General features: G+C 36.8%; 1 protein-coding gene across 1 annotated transcript in view; it reads right to left on the bottom strand.

Moving 5' to 3' along the window:
* Window positions 1–15,860, bottom strand: part of LOC113925148 (glutamyl aminopeptidase) — an 83,270-nt gene that overhangs the window by 5,672 nt on the left and 61,738 nt on the right. The window contains exons 12-18 of the mRNA XM_027599716.2: window positions 15,632–15,768; window positions 15,448–15,503; window positions 8,204–8,354; window positions 7,125–7,198; window positions 6,910–7,014; window positions 6,654–6,824; window positions 4,696–4,836 (exon numbers count right to left, since the gene is read on the bottom strand). Of these exons, the coding sequence (XP_027455517.1) occupies window positions 4,696–4,836; window positions 6,654–6,824; window positions 6,910–7,014; window positions 7,125–7,198; window positions 8,204–8,354; window positions 15,448–15,503; window positions 15,632–15,768 (835 nt within the window). The remainder of the gene's footprint in view (window positions 1–4,695; window positions 4,837–6,653; window positions 6,825–6,909; window positions 7,015–7,124; window positions 7,199–8,203; window positions 8,355–15,447; window positions 15,504–15,631; window positions 15,769–15,860) is intronic.

Genomic DNA, 15,860 nt, shown 5'->3' with positions numbered 1-15,860 from the left:
AGCTCACAGTAGATGTTATACAGTATTTACTGGATAAAAGGATTATAATTTAAAATGAGATATCAGTTTTTATATACTCAGCAAGGGTATTTCTTTTTTTCTTTAATTTAAATTCTAGCTATTTGACATACAGTTCAGTATTGGTTCAGGAGGAGAACTCACTGGTTCATCATTTGCACATAACACCCATTGCTCATCATAGCAAGTGCCCTCCTTAATATGCATCACTCATCTGTCCCATTGCCCTCCCATCTCCTTCCAGCAGCCCTCAGTTTGTTCTCTATAGTTAAGAGCTTCATAATTTGTTTCCCCCGGCTCTCTTTCTCCCCTCCTGAATGCTCATCCGTTTTGTTTCTTAAATTCCACATAGGAGTGAAATCCTATGGTTCTTGTCTTTCTCTGACTGACTTATTTTGCTTAGCATAATATACTCTAGCCCCACCCAAGTCATTGCAAACAGCAAGATTTCATTCTTTTTGATGGCTGAGTAGTATCCCATTGTATATATACACAGCCTCTTCTTTATCCATTCATCAGTTGATGGACATTTGGGCCCTCTCCATAGTTTGGTTATTGTTGATAATGCTGCTATAGACATTGAGGTGCATGTACTCCTTCAAATGTGTATTTTTGTATCCTTTGAGTAAATACCTAGTAGTGCAATTGCTGGATCATTGGGTAGTTCTATTTTTAGCTTTTTGAGGAACTGCCATACTATTCTCCAGAGTGGCTGCACCAGCTTGCATTCCCACCTACAGTACAAGAGGGTTCCCTTTTCTCTGCATCTTGCCAACATCTGTTGTTTCCTGTGTTGTTAATTTTAGCCATTCTGACAGGTGTGAGGTTGTATCTCATCATCGTTTTGATTCGTATTTCCCTGATGATGAGTGATGCTGATCACCTTTTCATGTGTCTGTTAGCCACCTGGATGTCTTCTTTGGAAAAATGTTTATTCATATTTTCTGCCTATTTCTTAACTGGATTATTTGTTTTTTGGGTGTTGAGTTTGATAAGTTATTTATGGATTTTGGATACTACCCCTTTATCAGACATTATTTGAAAATACCTTCTCCCATTCAGTAGGCTGCCTTTTAGTTTTGTTGATTGTTTCCTTCGCTGTGCAGAATATTTTTATCTTGATAAGTCCCAATAGTTCATTTTTGCTTTTGTTTCGCCTGCCCCTGGTGACGTCTAGTAAGAAATTGCTGTTGCCAAGGTCAAAGACCTTGCTGCCTGTGTTCTCCTCTAAGATTTTGATGGTTTCCTATCTCACATTTAGGTCTTTCATTAGCAAATATATTTCTAAAGACAGCCGTCAGTGTTAGCAAGGGTTGGAAAAATGGGCAAAGTTAATAGCAAATTTTTTTCTGGGTGGCCATTCTGCAACATTCATCAGAAAGTTTGGAACAGTTTTATTATCCAACAGACAAAGACTGGCTAAGTAAACTAAGATATATCTATACATTGAAATATGATTGAGCATCAAAAATAACATTGAGGAAGCATACTTAAAGACATGAAAAGACATCCACGATAGAGGATGATGCAGGGGGAGAAGCAGGTTATAAAACCATATGTATCATATGATTCCATTTCTGTAAATAAACTGCCATAGAAAAATGTCTCAAGGAAAACAGTAGTGTGACAAGGGTTATTTCTTTTTAAAGATTTTATTATTTATTTATTTATTTATTTATTTATTTATTTGACAGAGAGAGAGACAGCGAGAGAGGGAACACAAAGAGAGGGAGTGGAGGAGGGAGAAGCAGGCTTCCCGCTGAGCATGGAGCCTGATGTGGGGCTCGATCCCAGGACCGGAGCCTAAGGCCGATGCTTAACGACTGAGCCACTGAGGCGCTTCTGACAAGGGTTATTTCTAGGTGGTGGAATCACAGGTGATTTTCATATCCCTATATTTGCTTATCTGTATTTTGTGCAAAAAAATACCTACCCATTTTATAATAAGAAAATGGGGGATGTAAAAAAGGAAATCACACTAAGTTGCTATAATGATATTTTGTAGATTCAAAGAAAGTTTGTTAATTAGAGGTAAGAAAACAATTTTTCTCAGTGACCTTCTATAACTCTATAATATTCCTTTTCTGTTTTGTTCCTAGTAACCACAAATTAGAGGATATTTGGGGGAACTAGCAATGAATAGATTGAATAAAGACTGCAACTCCTTGTATAAATAATAAAAATGTAAGAACAAAATATGTTTGTCCCAATAAACCAATATCATATAGAGTGTAACATTTAAAGGGAAACATGCTGTATATTTATCATGTTAATTACTTTTAAAACTAAAATAAGGATTTATCTTAAATATTAAAAAATAATATTATGTAACAATCATCTTCTTGGACTTAATATTTACATAAGTATTATTATATTACCCGAAAGAAATTATTTCAATGCACATAAAACTTTTAATTAAATTCTTACTAAATTTTTTTGTCTCTGAGGGAGTCTTTAAATGGTTTCAGTCATGTCCCATTGACTTAATTTTCAACCATAGTCATAAATTAAAATCAAACCTTAGCACACCACGCTACTGACTTATTGAGTTCATTCAACTTCAGTTTCACCTAAGACCTTACTGGAATAAACAAAAGCAAAGAGTAATTGCAGAAGTATCTTTGGAACTTTCTGATTAAGTCTCAAACTAGAAAGGGCATTAGTGGTGTGGCCATCAGTTGTCATAAAAATTACATGACAAAACCCTTTGTAAAAAAGCAGCTTATTTATTTTAGGATGACAATAAATTGTTCAGGAACCTAGGCAGGAAAATCACTCATCCTGAATTCTGGAAAATATTTAAGAGTTTGGAAATATTTGTATAAAGCTTGCTCATTTTTGTTTAATTCATCCTATCCAATTTTAGCAGGGAAGTTCTATTTATTCAAACTAACCATAATTAATATTGGGCGTTATTTTTGTGTCCAACATGTGGTTGTAATATACTTTTATGTTTGAGGCAATGTGAAATAATACCTCATGAGAATTAGATCATTAGACTATGAAGAAATATTAAAAGCCTTGAGCAAGGGCTTTTGGAACTAGCACTGGGAATAGTATATCAATTTATTATTTTTTTTTAAATTCAGGATTAGGTTTAATAAATTTATTTTAGGGTCAGATGTTTATGACATTTATGACAAAATACCTGCTTTTTTCTAGTTATTAATTATTAAGAGGTATGACAATGAACTAATTTTTTCAAATGAAAAATATCTTATTTGAAATAAATCACACCAAAACTACCCAAATAGGCCTTGAAGATTACTTTATATTTAATAAACAACAAGGGAATCGCCATTTTATTATGCAAAATGGAACATTATTTACTTATCTTTTTACAATAATTCGAAAGTAAGCATTCTTCTTCATCTGCATAGGTTTCCTGCATCAGGTACCAAAAAAATGAAAGACTTATAGTCTTTCTGATTAAAACAAAATACTCAGTACATGTCAGTAGGCATATATTAAGCAAATGCAGTGTACTGGCTTGCATAACATGAAGGGTTACCTTCAGATAACATGTTCTCAATAGGAAGATTTATTAATTCTAAGTCATGCATTTCACTGAAACAGTTATAAACAGATGGACAAAGCATCATACACAGACACACACACACATACATGCCAGTTAATTTTTATAGAGATGGATGAGCAGTTACACTCCATCACTGCAAGAACAGAAAAGGCAAAACTTCATCACAAATAGGCACAAGCAATGTAGGGTATCCTAGCTGAAAGGTACAGATACAATCTGGATCTCAGAACGATGAGAAATGTGAATGAACCTAATGGCAGCCTGGTGAATTGTGGGGTAGAAAAGAGAACGGAAATAAAAGTTATCTTCATAGTCAGTATTTCTGATAAGGCAGTCATTATCAATGAGGCAGTGCTGATGGGAAAACAGGAGAGATTGGGAGAGGATAACACGACCTGTTTCCCAGTGTGGGGATTACAGACAGTAAAGGTCTTTTGGTCTATTTATTTGAGATATATAATCTAGATTCTATTTTATAGCCTGTAAAAATTTTTTTTAATAGGAATAACCACTAAATTTAGAGGATTAGGACCAAGAATAGCAACATTTCTTCTAAATGGGGCTGAAGAAATAAGCCATTTGGGAAAGCATCTCTTTAGTTCGATTTACTCCTCTCTTGTCCTTTGTACTTCCCATTTTAAAATTGCTATTGCCTGGGAAATATAGGTCCCTTTAATACCTAAAGTCTAATTATCTGGTCAAGGGAGATAAAAGTTATCATCCATATAAGCTCAGTAAGATATAAGGCTCCAATTTGAACCCAAGTCCAGAAACTCGCTTCATTTTCATTAAATCTTGAGAATTAAATATGTGCCTGGCATTATACTATGTGCTACACAACAGAGAGAGTTATATTAACTTGTTTTAACCAAACTAAAAATAATGCAATTTAGGCATCTCTCCAGATTTCAGAACTCTGTAGATCAGTTGGAAACAATAATTTCCAGAAAAGGAATTAGGCCTAAAATTAACTAGTTTATTGCTTCCCTAGAAGGAAAATACCATGATCCTTTACTTCTAATTATATGCCATTCCAGATATTGTATAGATGTCAGAGAAAGTACAACAAAGAAAAAAAGAAAGAACTTGTTGATGGTGTCAAACAAAGAGAACAACAAGCCATTATCTGATTATCCCACCTGTCGACAAGATATTCCCAGTTGAGCTGAATCCAATTCCAGGCCATGTTCTTCCCATAGCTGTTGTATGAGATATATCGGATGACTGTAAACACATCCTGAGTTTTAATAAGGTTTGGGTCCTTGAGCAAATCTAAATATCTAAGAAAACACAAATAGAAAAACAATTCAAAATGTTAACTATTAACTTTTAAAAAATTAATTGAATTTATTGTATATAAGCACTTCACCCAATTACCTATTATCTCCCTGAACTAAAAAAAAAAAAAAAAAAGGAGCCAGTAAATTAAGGGAAAGTATTTATTCTTTTATTTTCTAATGAATAAGTTACATCTTATTTGTTCTTCCCTAGATTGTAAGAAACAACTAAAGTAACCTCTATGGTTAGATTAATTAGCTATAAGTATAGTCTAATGCAAAGAAGTCCAAGATAAATTAAGTGACCAGATCAATAGATTTTTTCTTTTTTTTTATTATGTTATGTTAATCACCATACATGACATCATTAGTTTTCGATGTAGGGTTCCATGATTCATTGTTTGCGTATAACACCCAGTGCTCCATTCAGTACGTGCCCTCTTTAATACCCATCACCAGGCTAAACCATCCCCCCCCTCCCCTCTAGAACCCTCAGTTTGTTTCTCAGAGTCCATAGTCTCTCATGGTTTTATTAACTCTATGCCATAGCTGTACCTAGAGGGAATATCTTGACATACTCTAGACCATTGAACTTCCAGAAACTGCACTTTAGTGGTAGTCCTGAACTTTTGTGGAACTTACCACTCATCCTCTAATTCACAAGAGTCTTAGTAAGGCATGTAAGCACTTGCTAATTTTCTCATCAGATAATCAGCACAGTGCCATCAAAATAATGGATCAATATGATGTTTTATGGAATGGCAAAATGATCAAGTTCTTGATTGACTATTTTAGGGCCAAGAGCAGGAGAATTGATATCTACCCCAAAGCAAGATGATGATGGAGTATTGTTGGCTTTCCTTCCTGTTATTCTTACAAACTGTTTATTGCATCATAATTTCCTATCTATATTCTGCCTCTCTCATGAGCTATGTTTCTCAAGGATAGATATCATGTCTTATTCATTTGTATTCCCACAATTTGTATACCTACACATAGAAAGGACATCATAAGTGTTGGTTAAGTGAAGGCAATAAATAATTCAGAAACCTTAGCTAAGCAACAAATGAATTAAGGCAGATGCTAGTTGATTTGGGACATATGTGTAATGGCAGAAGATTCATAGATGCGCTTCAAGCAGCCTTTCTGAGTGGAATATAAATATATTTTGTGTGTATGTATGCATATTGTGGCACATACTTCTTCTCTGATGATAGAAACCAATTTTGTTCTGGGCTTGGATCAAAGTATCCTTGAGATGGTAGGGAAGTAGTTAGGCTCTTACCCAGCCTCAGAGTGTGGTGATGGCTCAAATCAGTCAAAGCAAGTTCATCCTAGGTGGCAAATGATCAAGTGCTAGACCTAAAGTATAGCCCAGAATGATCAAGTGTGATCCAGTTCTGGTTATGAGGGGAAGCAGAGATAACTCACCTTTAGCATAAAAGACAAAGCCTTGTGAGGAGGAACTCTTTTGTTCTTGTTCTTCTTTCACTGAACATATTTGTGTGAAGAAAAACATTTAGAGCTTTAGAGGTTATGAGACATCTAACATGTTGAGTATGGCAGAACAGAAAGAGAAATACCCCAGGTCCTGAATGAAAATGTTGAACCACTGCTCACAACTAGAAACTGCCTACTCCCAGAATGTTTTCATATGAGATCACATTTCTTTATTCCATTCTTACATGGATACTTTGTTTCTTGCCAGGAAAATAAGTTTTAATAGATGTTCTTGGAAATGTATCATACTTTAATTCGCATCTTAAAGTGACCGTGACACATAAACCATCAAATGCCACTCATATGAAAAAAAAATTTACCTTGACAAAAGAGTAACATTGTTCACCGATGCTAATCCATACAACAGTTTTTCTTTTTCCTGAGCTAACGAAGTTTTCTGGTATTGATCAAGAGTATAGTTCCATGAAGTCTCGTTACCAGAGTTCTGCATTCCATACCGATATACCAGAAGCCTGAGATTTGTAGGAAGCCTAGAAGAAGAAACAGTGTTTCAGGGATTTTAATTCTTCATTTTTAAGTTTGAAATCCTCTAGAAATGAACACATGAACAGTCACCTTACAGTCCCACTTAGCCACTGCTGAAATAATTGGGTAGCATTGTCCAAGGCTTCTTGATCTCTCATTTTGCACGCAAGCCCTAACACAGATGCACGGAGTAACCTTAAAAAACAAACACACACAAAGCTGGGGCTGTGAGCACTTTTTAACATGTTTTAACATACACAAACAGATGTTAAATGAAAATTAGTTTTAAAAATGTAAGAAATAACTTTTGAAGGTGGTCTCCGGCATCATTCCATTTTAGTAAATCTGCGATGGGCTTCACTCGACTTTGGAAGTATTTCTGAAATAAAAGCACCAGGTACAATGAGTAATAATTTACTATTTATCAACAGGTTCTCATTTATTATAATCTACAGCCCCCTGTTGTAATCTTCTTTCCTACTAGTTCAGAGGACTTTGGGCCTCTCCTTAGGAAAGGGATGTTTTTAGTTCTTACCACATGGCAAATTTGCTTCGATTCTGAAGATAAGAACATCCTGGAATCCTCTAAAGTTTCATAAAATTCGGGTAAGCCCCTTTTAACCTCTACTTTTCAGTTAACATTTCTAAGAAATGGAGTAACACTTGACATACTTACTGCACTAAGAAGATTAATAAAGTATTGATGAAATAAAAATGGTGATAACTGATATATGTATACTACCTTTGGCTCTACAAAGGATGTTTATTTTATATGATCTATACTATCCCATTGCCATAGGCAGGGAAGTGCCAACATTCCTATTGTACAAAGGAAATGAAGACTCACAAATATTAAATCGTTTGTCCAAGTTCTTTCATTTAGTAGGTAGAAGAGCTAGAGCTTTGAACCGGGAATTTCCTTAAAATTACAAGTGTCCTACCAAAGTGCTGCTGAAACCCCAAAGCAAAATATTTAGAATGACTATCCTATAATAAAATCTCAATGTGGAAATAACAGCAGCAAGAATAAGGAAACATAATGTTATATTTTAGTAAGAATAAATTCATTTTAACATAGATAAATCCATTGAAAATAGGATCTAGTTAGTATCTTGTCTATTGTAACTAAAATATTAATTCTTGTGTTCTTTCTAACACCAAAATATATATTTTAGTATACTGAACCAGAAATACTGATACATTTCAAGTTGAAAAAAAATAGAGATGGTATCTCTGGTTTGACTAGTCATGTCATTGTACTTTCCTTTAATTTCACTTGGCATGCGGATGTGCTTTTGTGTCTCAGAAGCTCTTTGTCTCAGAAATCTCCCTATTCTGCTAATTGCTGCACATTTACGGTCATAAGATATAGCATTAACATCACCTCAATCACAGGGTATATCTCTTTATCATCTTCAAACATGCTAATGATATAGGTTATGGCTGAAATTACTCTCTGCCATGGTAAAAAATCTTCTTCCCTTGTGAGATACTTGGTCAAGTTTAGAGCCATCTTATAATCTAGAAGTTGAGCTCTAAGGAAGAGAAAAAAACACATTAATTAAAAACCATAGACTAAAAACAAAACAAAAAAAATCCAACCATAGACTAGTACTCATTTGACTAAAAGTACTAATATGGAAATCATAGAATTCAATGTTAATGAGAACCCTTCTATTAAGCAATTAAGAAAATGTGTTTATTTTGGGGGACCCAATCACAGAAGTTTGTTCACAATGATGTCTTAGTGCTTTCTTATATTCAATAGTAAAGAGGAAGGCAGAACTTTAAAAAGTACATTTGAAAAATCACTGAGGCAAAATTCTGGATAAAACAAAAGCCATTTAGCTATGGTTAATATTGATGAATAGACACAAGCCGATTATAATATATAAATGTGGGGCGCCTGGGTGTCTCAGTTGGTTAGGTGAAAGACTCTTGATTTCAGCTCAGGTCATGATCTCAGGGTTGTAGGATCGAGCCCCACATTGGGCTCCATGCTGAGCAAGGTGTTTGTTTGAGATTTTCTCTCTTCCTCTCCTTCTGCATCCCCCCACTCTCTAAATATATAAATAAATAAATCTTTAAAAAAATACTTCATAAGAAAATAATATACAAATGCACCATGATAATTATATCTTACTGAAATTATTTACCTTTGATATGAAGACGAAACATAATACTCGTGAATTATGAATGTTTAAAACATTCCAACTGCACTTGTTTTTCCCATTAAAACATTTCCTTTTTCATACATTTTCAAACAATATTGATAAATAAAAATGGATTTTGTTCCTTCACAAAATTTGAAGTTTCTATTGACATTTCAAAGTTTAAAGAATTAAATTTTTTCTTCCTTAAAAGAGATTCTAGAATCTTTTGAAATACTGTTTTCAGAAATCTGTTATGTCTCAAATTTTAGCCTAGGTTTTAAAAAGAACCTTAGATGGTAATTCTGTCTTTTCAAATTACACTTTGAAAGTTTAAATTAAATAATAAATTTTGAATTATTGAATTAGTAATACTGATGCATTGAATGCTATTTACATTGGAAAGTATTTTGTGAATGAAGAATATAATTTTATCTTGACATCTCTCCAAGAGTTTGATTAGAGGATGAACTAGTAGTATTGGACAGGTAGGTAAGAATGAAAATCTTTGGCATCATTTGATTTGTACTAATGAGATATGAAACAGTTTGTTTTCAGTTCAGAGAGCTGATTTCTTCTATTTTCTCAGTTCCTGATCTTATTTAGAAAGAATTATATTTTGGAGCATGCAGCCTCCCTTAATAAAAGCACAAATAATACTGAGAAATGGAGTGATTTATTGAGAATGTCTGTCTGTTATAGAATTTTGTGTTGATATTTGAAACTTGAGAATTCTCTTAATTTTAATGATTCTCTATTTTCCCTGGTGGATAGAGCAAAACTATGTCCAGCGGGTGGTTTTCAAGGTGTTTATGAATAATAGTTGTTGCTCTGAGGATCAATTTAGCAAAGAGAATAATGAAAGTTTAGGAAGAATGACCATTTGGTCAGAAACCAAGTGGTCTGTATATTTTAGGTAAGTGAAAAGATTAGAAGGAATGGGTCTCAGTTACCAGGGCCAGATGAATAGGCTAATTAGGTAGCATAAGTAGAAGTAAGAAGGGAATCCAATTATCCAAAGGTTAGAGGTTCTGAGAAAATACTATGTATTCAAATGTTGAAAATCAATATCCTATCCTATTGCCTTATTTTTCCAACATGCTTGATAATTATGCAATAGTTCCATTTTGGTATCACTTATTTTCTTTAAGTTGGAGTCATATGGTCAGAACATTGGACTGGGAGTGAATTTTTGCTGGTTATTATAGGGATAACATTTTGAGAATATAGCTGATGTACTTTTCTTTTCCCACAAATTATGTTACTCTGTAGCTCCTACTGCTATTTGATTCTCAGAGGAAGAGCAGTATCATTTAGAATTATGATTCTCAAATTTGAGCAACTATTAACAACACCTGGAAAGTTCATATACTCTCGGACCGCCCCCTCCCCGCCCACCGAGTTTCTGATTTAGCAGGTTTGGAGTAAAGCCTAAGAATTTGCATTTCTCACAAGCTCCTAGGCAGCGTTGATACTGATGGGACCACATGTGAAGACCTGGTTTTGAGAACAAAGACATCTATAGTGCCCTTCTCAGATCCCCTTACAGTGCTCTATTGGCTCACAACTGCCACCTTCTTCAGAGAAGAGCCCTTGGCCAAATATATCCATCTTGCCTAAGAGGTAATGCAATCCCTCCACCCCAGGCCATTCATTTTCTGATTCAGGAAGGCAACAAGCCAGCCTGCTTCCCTCAAATTGGACCTACTCTACAACACAATTTATAGCTTTCTAGTGGATTCTGGCAAAGCTAGACTCCATCTGAGACCATATCATGGCTCAGCTTTTTATCCCTGCCCCATCCTGCTTTTCATACTTCCTATTTCATGAGAGTACTCTCTCAATAAACTACATGTACATAACCCTGCATTTCATACTCTGCTTCTAGGGAGCTCAACCCAAGACAGCATTCTTATGCAACTTTGAGTCTCAAACTCCATTTGTTAAATCCATAGGCATACAACAGTTCTGAGAGCCAGATATGGTTAAGAATTTTCTTTTCTTTTATTTTTTTTTAAGATTTTTTGGGCACCTGGGTGGCTCAGTTGGTTAAGCATCTGATTTTGGCTCAAGTCATGATCCCAGGATCCTGGGATGGAGTCCTGCGTCAGGCTCCCTGCTCAGTGGAGAGTCTGCTTCTCCTTTTCTTTCTACTCCTCTCCCTTGCTTGTGTTCTCTCCCTCACTCTCTCTCTCTCAAATAAATAAATAAAATCTTTTTAATTTTTTTTTATTTGAGAGAGTGAGTGAGAGAGAGAAAGAGAGCATGAGCAGAGGGGGAGAGGGAGAAGCAGACTCCCCACTGAGCAGGGAGCCTGATGTGGGGCTTGATCCCAGGACTTTGTGATCATGACCTGAGCTGAAATCAGACACTTAATGGACTAAGCCACCCAGGCGTTCCAATAATTTTCTTCATTTAAAAATCTTCCATCCATCTAGTAAAAGCCATGCCTGATGGACTTAAATCATAGAAGTTCCTATCATCTGGAGAAAATGGAGGCTATACTTAACAAAAGTTCCCACCAAACTCGATGGAAAAGAGGACGAATGGATCTAATGAGAGAATTCTTGCCTTCCTATCTTGGGCTGAGGCACCCAGGAAGTTTGGGGGATCCTATAACAAAAGGTTTCTTTTTGCTTCCCTGGGTGTGACCTGGAAGTATAGTACAATCCTCAGAGAAGCTGAGTTAAGCATAGTGTCTCATCAAATGTCGCTCTTCACTGGGACATTAGAAACGGTTCAGAGAGGTGCCTAGGTGGATGCAGCTGACCCAATGTGCTCATGTTCTTTCCCAGCAAAGCCTTTGGTGGTATGGAGAATTTCAAAATGTCCCCATTGTGCCTGATCTCTCAGTGTTCACTTGCCAATTAAATTCAGATTTCTGGCTTATAACAGTCTTTTTGCAAACAACTAGGTCCTTTTTGGAGTCTTTCTGATTACCCTACTTCTCCTTTCTTTAAAAGGCAGCCTGAGGGTGGGGGGTAGGAGGGTGAAGTGGCTTATCCAATTCTGTGTTGTGCTCTGGTTACCTCGACAAACACCTGTAAAATGGTAAAACCAGTGACCCTAGAGGTCTGTAACCTTGGTGTGGCTGATGTTCACTTGGTGGCCTTTATTTGCTAACTTGCTCCTCACCTTGGATATCATTGGGACCCCGCTGTGTGAAGCCAGGCTGAAATTCTGTTTGAATCATTAGCTTTGGTGACCTTTTAAGCCATTCTTTCTGCCATTCTTTCCTCACCTAGAGACTCCTGCTTCCACCCACTGGCTTGTTAGCTACTGCTCTCTTCTTTCCCTTATGTTATTCCTCACCCTCTTCCTGGCTTTAGCACACAGTGGGTTACAAAGCACAATGGAAGCTATTGAAAAGGAAAACCCTACTGTAACAGGGGGACAAAAAAGGATTCTTTCTCTCTCCGTTTTGGCAAGACCCCTTGCCTAACCCCCAAACCAGGCCGGTTGGCCTAAACCCCAAAGTAAGACGCAGGCCCACCAAATCATAACTAACACGGTCAGGAGAGATTTTTGTGACCCTTAGCTAATAACCCATCACCAGCCTATTAAGGGCATTGGAGAAGCTAGGGGCAGAATGAGACATTTTAACAGAGGGCTTCGGCGGGGAGAGCTGTCAGGGTACTATGAATGCTGTCCTCCCACAGGGGAGAGGGGGTTGCAGGAGGCTTTTCCCCTCACATAATGCCTAGGAAAAAGGGCTTTGATGAAACCACTTGAAGAGTTTTACTCCTTTATCTTGGAGTTTGGGGGCACAGTGGCCTGGTGTCTGACACCCTGAGAAATCTAAAGGATAAGAGACTATGGTTGACACCACTCTAACCTCAGAGTGAAGAGAGAAGACTGTGTGGGGTGGCCCATCCTCCCAGATTTTGTTGGGGGAAAAGTTGTGTGGATACTTCCTATGGGCCAGATGTGGTTCAGAGGTTTTCACTTACCTATCTCAAGGAACTGCAAGAGAAAGACTCTTAGCAATAAAAATGAGTATGGACGGCAAATACCCCATGAAAACAGCACACAATAAAATGAGTCAGTATTAAACATCTTCAAAGTCCAGAGAGGGCCAAACACAGACAGCATGTCAGGATCTTTTTCTCCCTTCACCTGCTCTCGCTCCAAGCTCTCCTTGCCTTAGCTCTGGAGGAATCAGAGGCAGCCTGGTGAGTGAGGAGTGGAAGTTCCAGGCAACAAAATGGTGAAGACATCAAGCACCTGGTTCCACTGCAGGTGGCTGGCCAGACACCAGCCTGAGTTGGGGGCAGGGAGGAACTTTAAATGCAGTTGGTAACTTTGATCGTTTTACTGAACTGGGCTCAAACTCAAAGTAAGCCTGTCTGGGGGACTTGAAGTGGTTGGGAGAATTTTTGTTCCTTGTCTTGAACAAATGAGCCCATCTGGGTATTCATCTGGGGCAGTAAGAGTACTAGCTCCTCAAATTTGGGGACAGGGGAATCAAGAATACATTTATATTTAGAGGCGCTTTTTTAGCCCTGCTTATGAAACATGATAGTTACATTTCTTTTTGAACACACAAGTAGAACTGTATAACTTCTCATCCTACCACAGGCACTTACTGTTTAACTACATGTTTCTCCTTTTTCTCCCTAAAGTTTCTGAGTGAACTCACTTAGCTGTAGCTAACACTGGTGGACGCCATTTCCCTGAGTCCTGTTTCCCCTCACGTGTTACAGAAGGAATTTGGGTGATAACTGAATAGCTCAGGTGATTGCTCAGGTATTTTCCAGACCCGTTGCTGTGTGATTCTACATATTTTTTTTGGTTTTCAAATGAGTTTCACGTTCCTCCTTCCCATACCTTTCCCAAAATTTTATGGGGCTATGGCCAAGGAGCTGAGCAAATGTGAGGAAAGTCTTTCAATTGTGTGAATTATTTGCTTTATACACAGTTCCCCACAGAGACATGTTCAAGAGGCTTTCACTTCTTAAAGCAAAAAGAACTGTCTGCATTGTGTTTTGATGGGAATTAAATTACAAAGATATTGTAGTTCTGTGTGATTGCTAAAAGCCAAGATGCCAAGCTTTGGAAAAGGTCATGATGTATTCCTAGGAGAGTTTTCCCCCAAAAGAATTCTTAAGGGTTCTATTGTATTTTATAATATTGATTATCTTCCCTTACCACTTAATTTCCCAGGCCTATGCAGTGTCTGGTATAGTCAAGTGGTACACTTTATTAAGCACTTGCTGTAGGCCAGACACTATTTGGGGTGCTTTATGTGCATTATTTCATTTATTTCTCACAAGAATCTTTTAAGGTCATCTCCATTTTTCTCATAAGGAAATCAAGTCAGAGAGTGGTTAAGAAATTTACTCAAGGTTTTACAGAACCAAGATCTTAACCGTTCCAGAGCCTGTTTTCTAACCCTATCCATTCCCTCCTTAAAAAATGTCAAGGTTTTCTGACTTCCAGTACCTCATCTAGGAAGTCTGTGGAAAATAGTTCTCCCAGGCCTTTAGAGTGCTGGTATACTATCTTTCAGACATGTGTTTGGCTCATATTTAATGAGCTTCTGCCTTGGGCCAGTCACAGTTAGAAGCCGGGAATAAAATAAACAGGAACATGATCTGGGTGCCTACCCTCACATAACTTACAGTTAGGTAGGTGAGATGGACTGTTAATAGGAAATGACAGTATAATATTGTGGCGAAACACAGGGGCCTGCGAAAGGGACACCCAACCTAGACAAAGGGGCCAGTGAAGGCTTTTTGAGGAAGTAGCATCTCATTCTCAGTACACTCAGTACACTGCTTATATCTAGGATGAGGCCACTAAAAGCCAGCCCTAGCTCCTACAGAAGTACCAGAAACTCAACAAACACTTGCTGAATTAGTAGTGTCGGACTCCTTGAAAACAAAACAAAACAGAAAATCTCAAAAATACTGTGGTGACTACTTCTTCATTTCCCTAATCTGTGTTGATTGTTTTTTTTTCTAAGTGTAGGTCACCTTCAAACCATGAAAACCAAAAAAGTCAAATTTCTTCAGCAGTACCTTAATTCTGATCAATCCTAGAGCACCATGTCTCATTCTTCTTTCCCTGATGACCTGAACAAGAGTTGACAACTCTAGCCATAAACTCATACAGTGGGCTTAGGCTCATAGAAGTAAGTTAATGAAATACATTGTCGTTTTATTAAATCAAATTATGAAGGTGTACTTTTGAGCATTTGCAAATGTTACTCCTAATTAGCTCAAGGGCTCTGATATAGATGAACCCTACTCAAAGTCAAAAGGGTAGGTGAGCTTTTGTGTGTCTGCTAAGAGCAAATTCAGTATTTTGGCGATGAGGCTTATGTGAGTTTTAAAAAAGAGAGTTAAGGAAAATAATAATGTTATAAATAGTGACTTTGGATATTTTAAGCTATAATTAATACTTAAACTTCATTGCAATTCATCAAGAAAAGAGATTTATGACAAAATCCACAGTCCAATCTCATTCCAACACTCACCTTGCCAAGGCAAAAGCATCATCAATAAGACTTGCACGGTCAGCAGAAGAAAAGTTCTGAAAAGAAGAAGAAAAAGAGGTAAGTAGCACAATTCCTAAAGCAAAGCATGTTGAAAAAATTAATATCATCAAGACACTGTTCTTAGAACAAAAATAAAACAATTCACAACCACTGCTACTCTTACCTTGTGGTTGGTGGAAAGATTGGTAGCTATATATTCCCAAGTTTCTACTTCATAATTTACACGGTAAAACCCAATATGATCTGGGTTTATTTTGAGAAAAACATTTCCAGCAGGATTAGAAGAGTTCAAAGTGATTCCTGTGGTAGTAAATAAACACTAATGAGAAACATATTTGCATATACTGTAAACACAGAGAAATTAGGCCCAGAGGGTCAGAAGAAAAGAAAAG

Source organism: Zalophus californianus, chromosome 2 (assembly GCF_009762305.2).
Source record: "Zalophus californianus isolate mZalCal1 chromosome 2, mZalCal1.pri.v2, whole genome shotgun sequence".
NCBI classification, from domain to species: domain Eukaryota; kingdom Metazoa; phylum Chordata; class Mammalia; order Carnivora; family Otariidae; genus Zalophus; species Zalophus californianus.
This window is presented reverse-complemented; position numbering and strand designations above follow the sequence as displayed.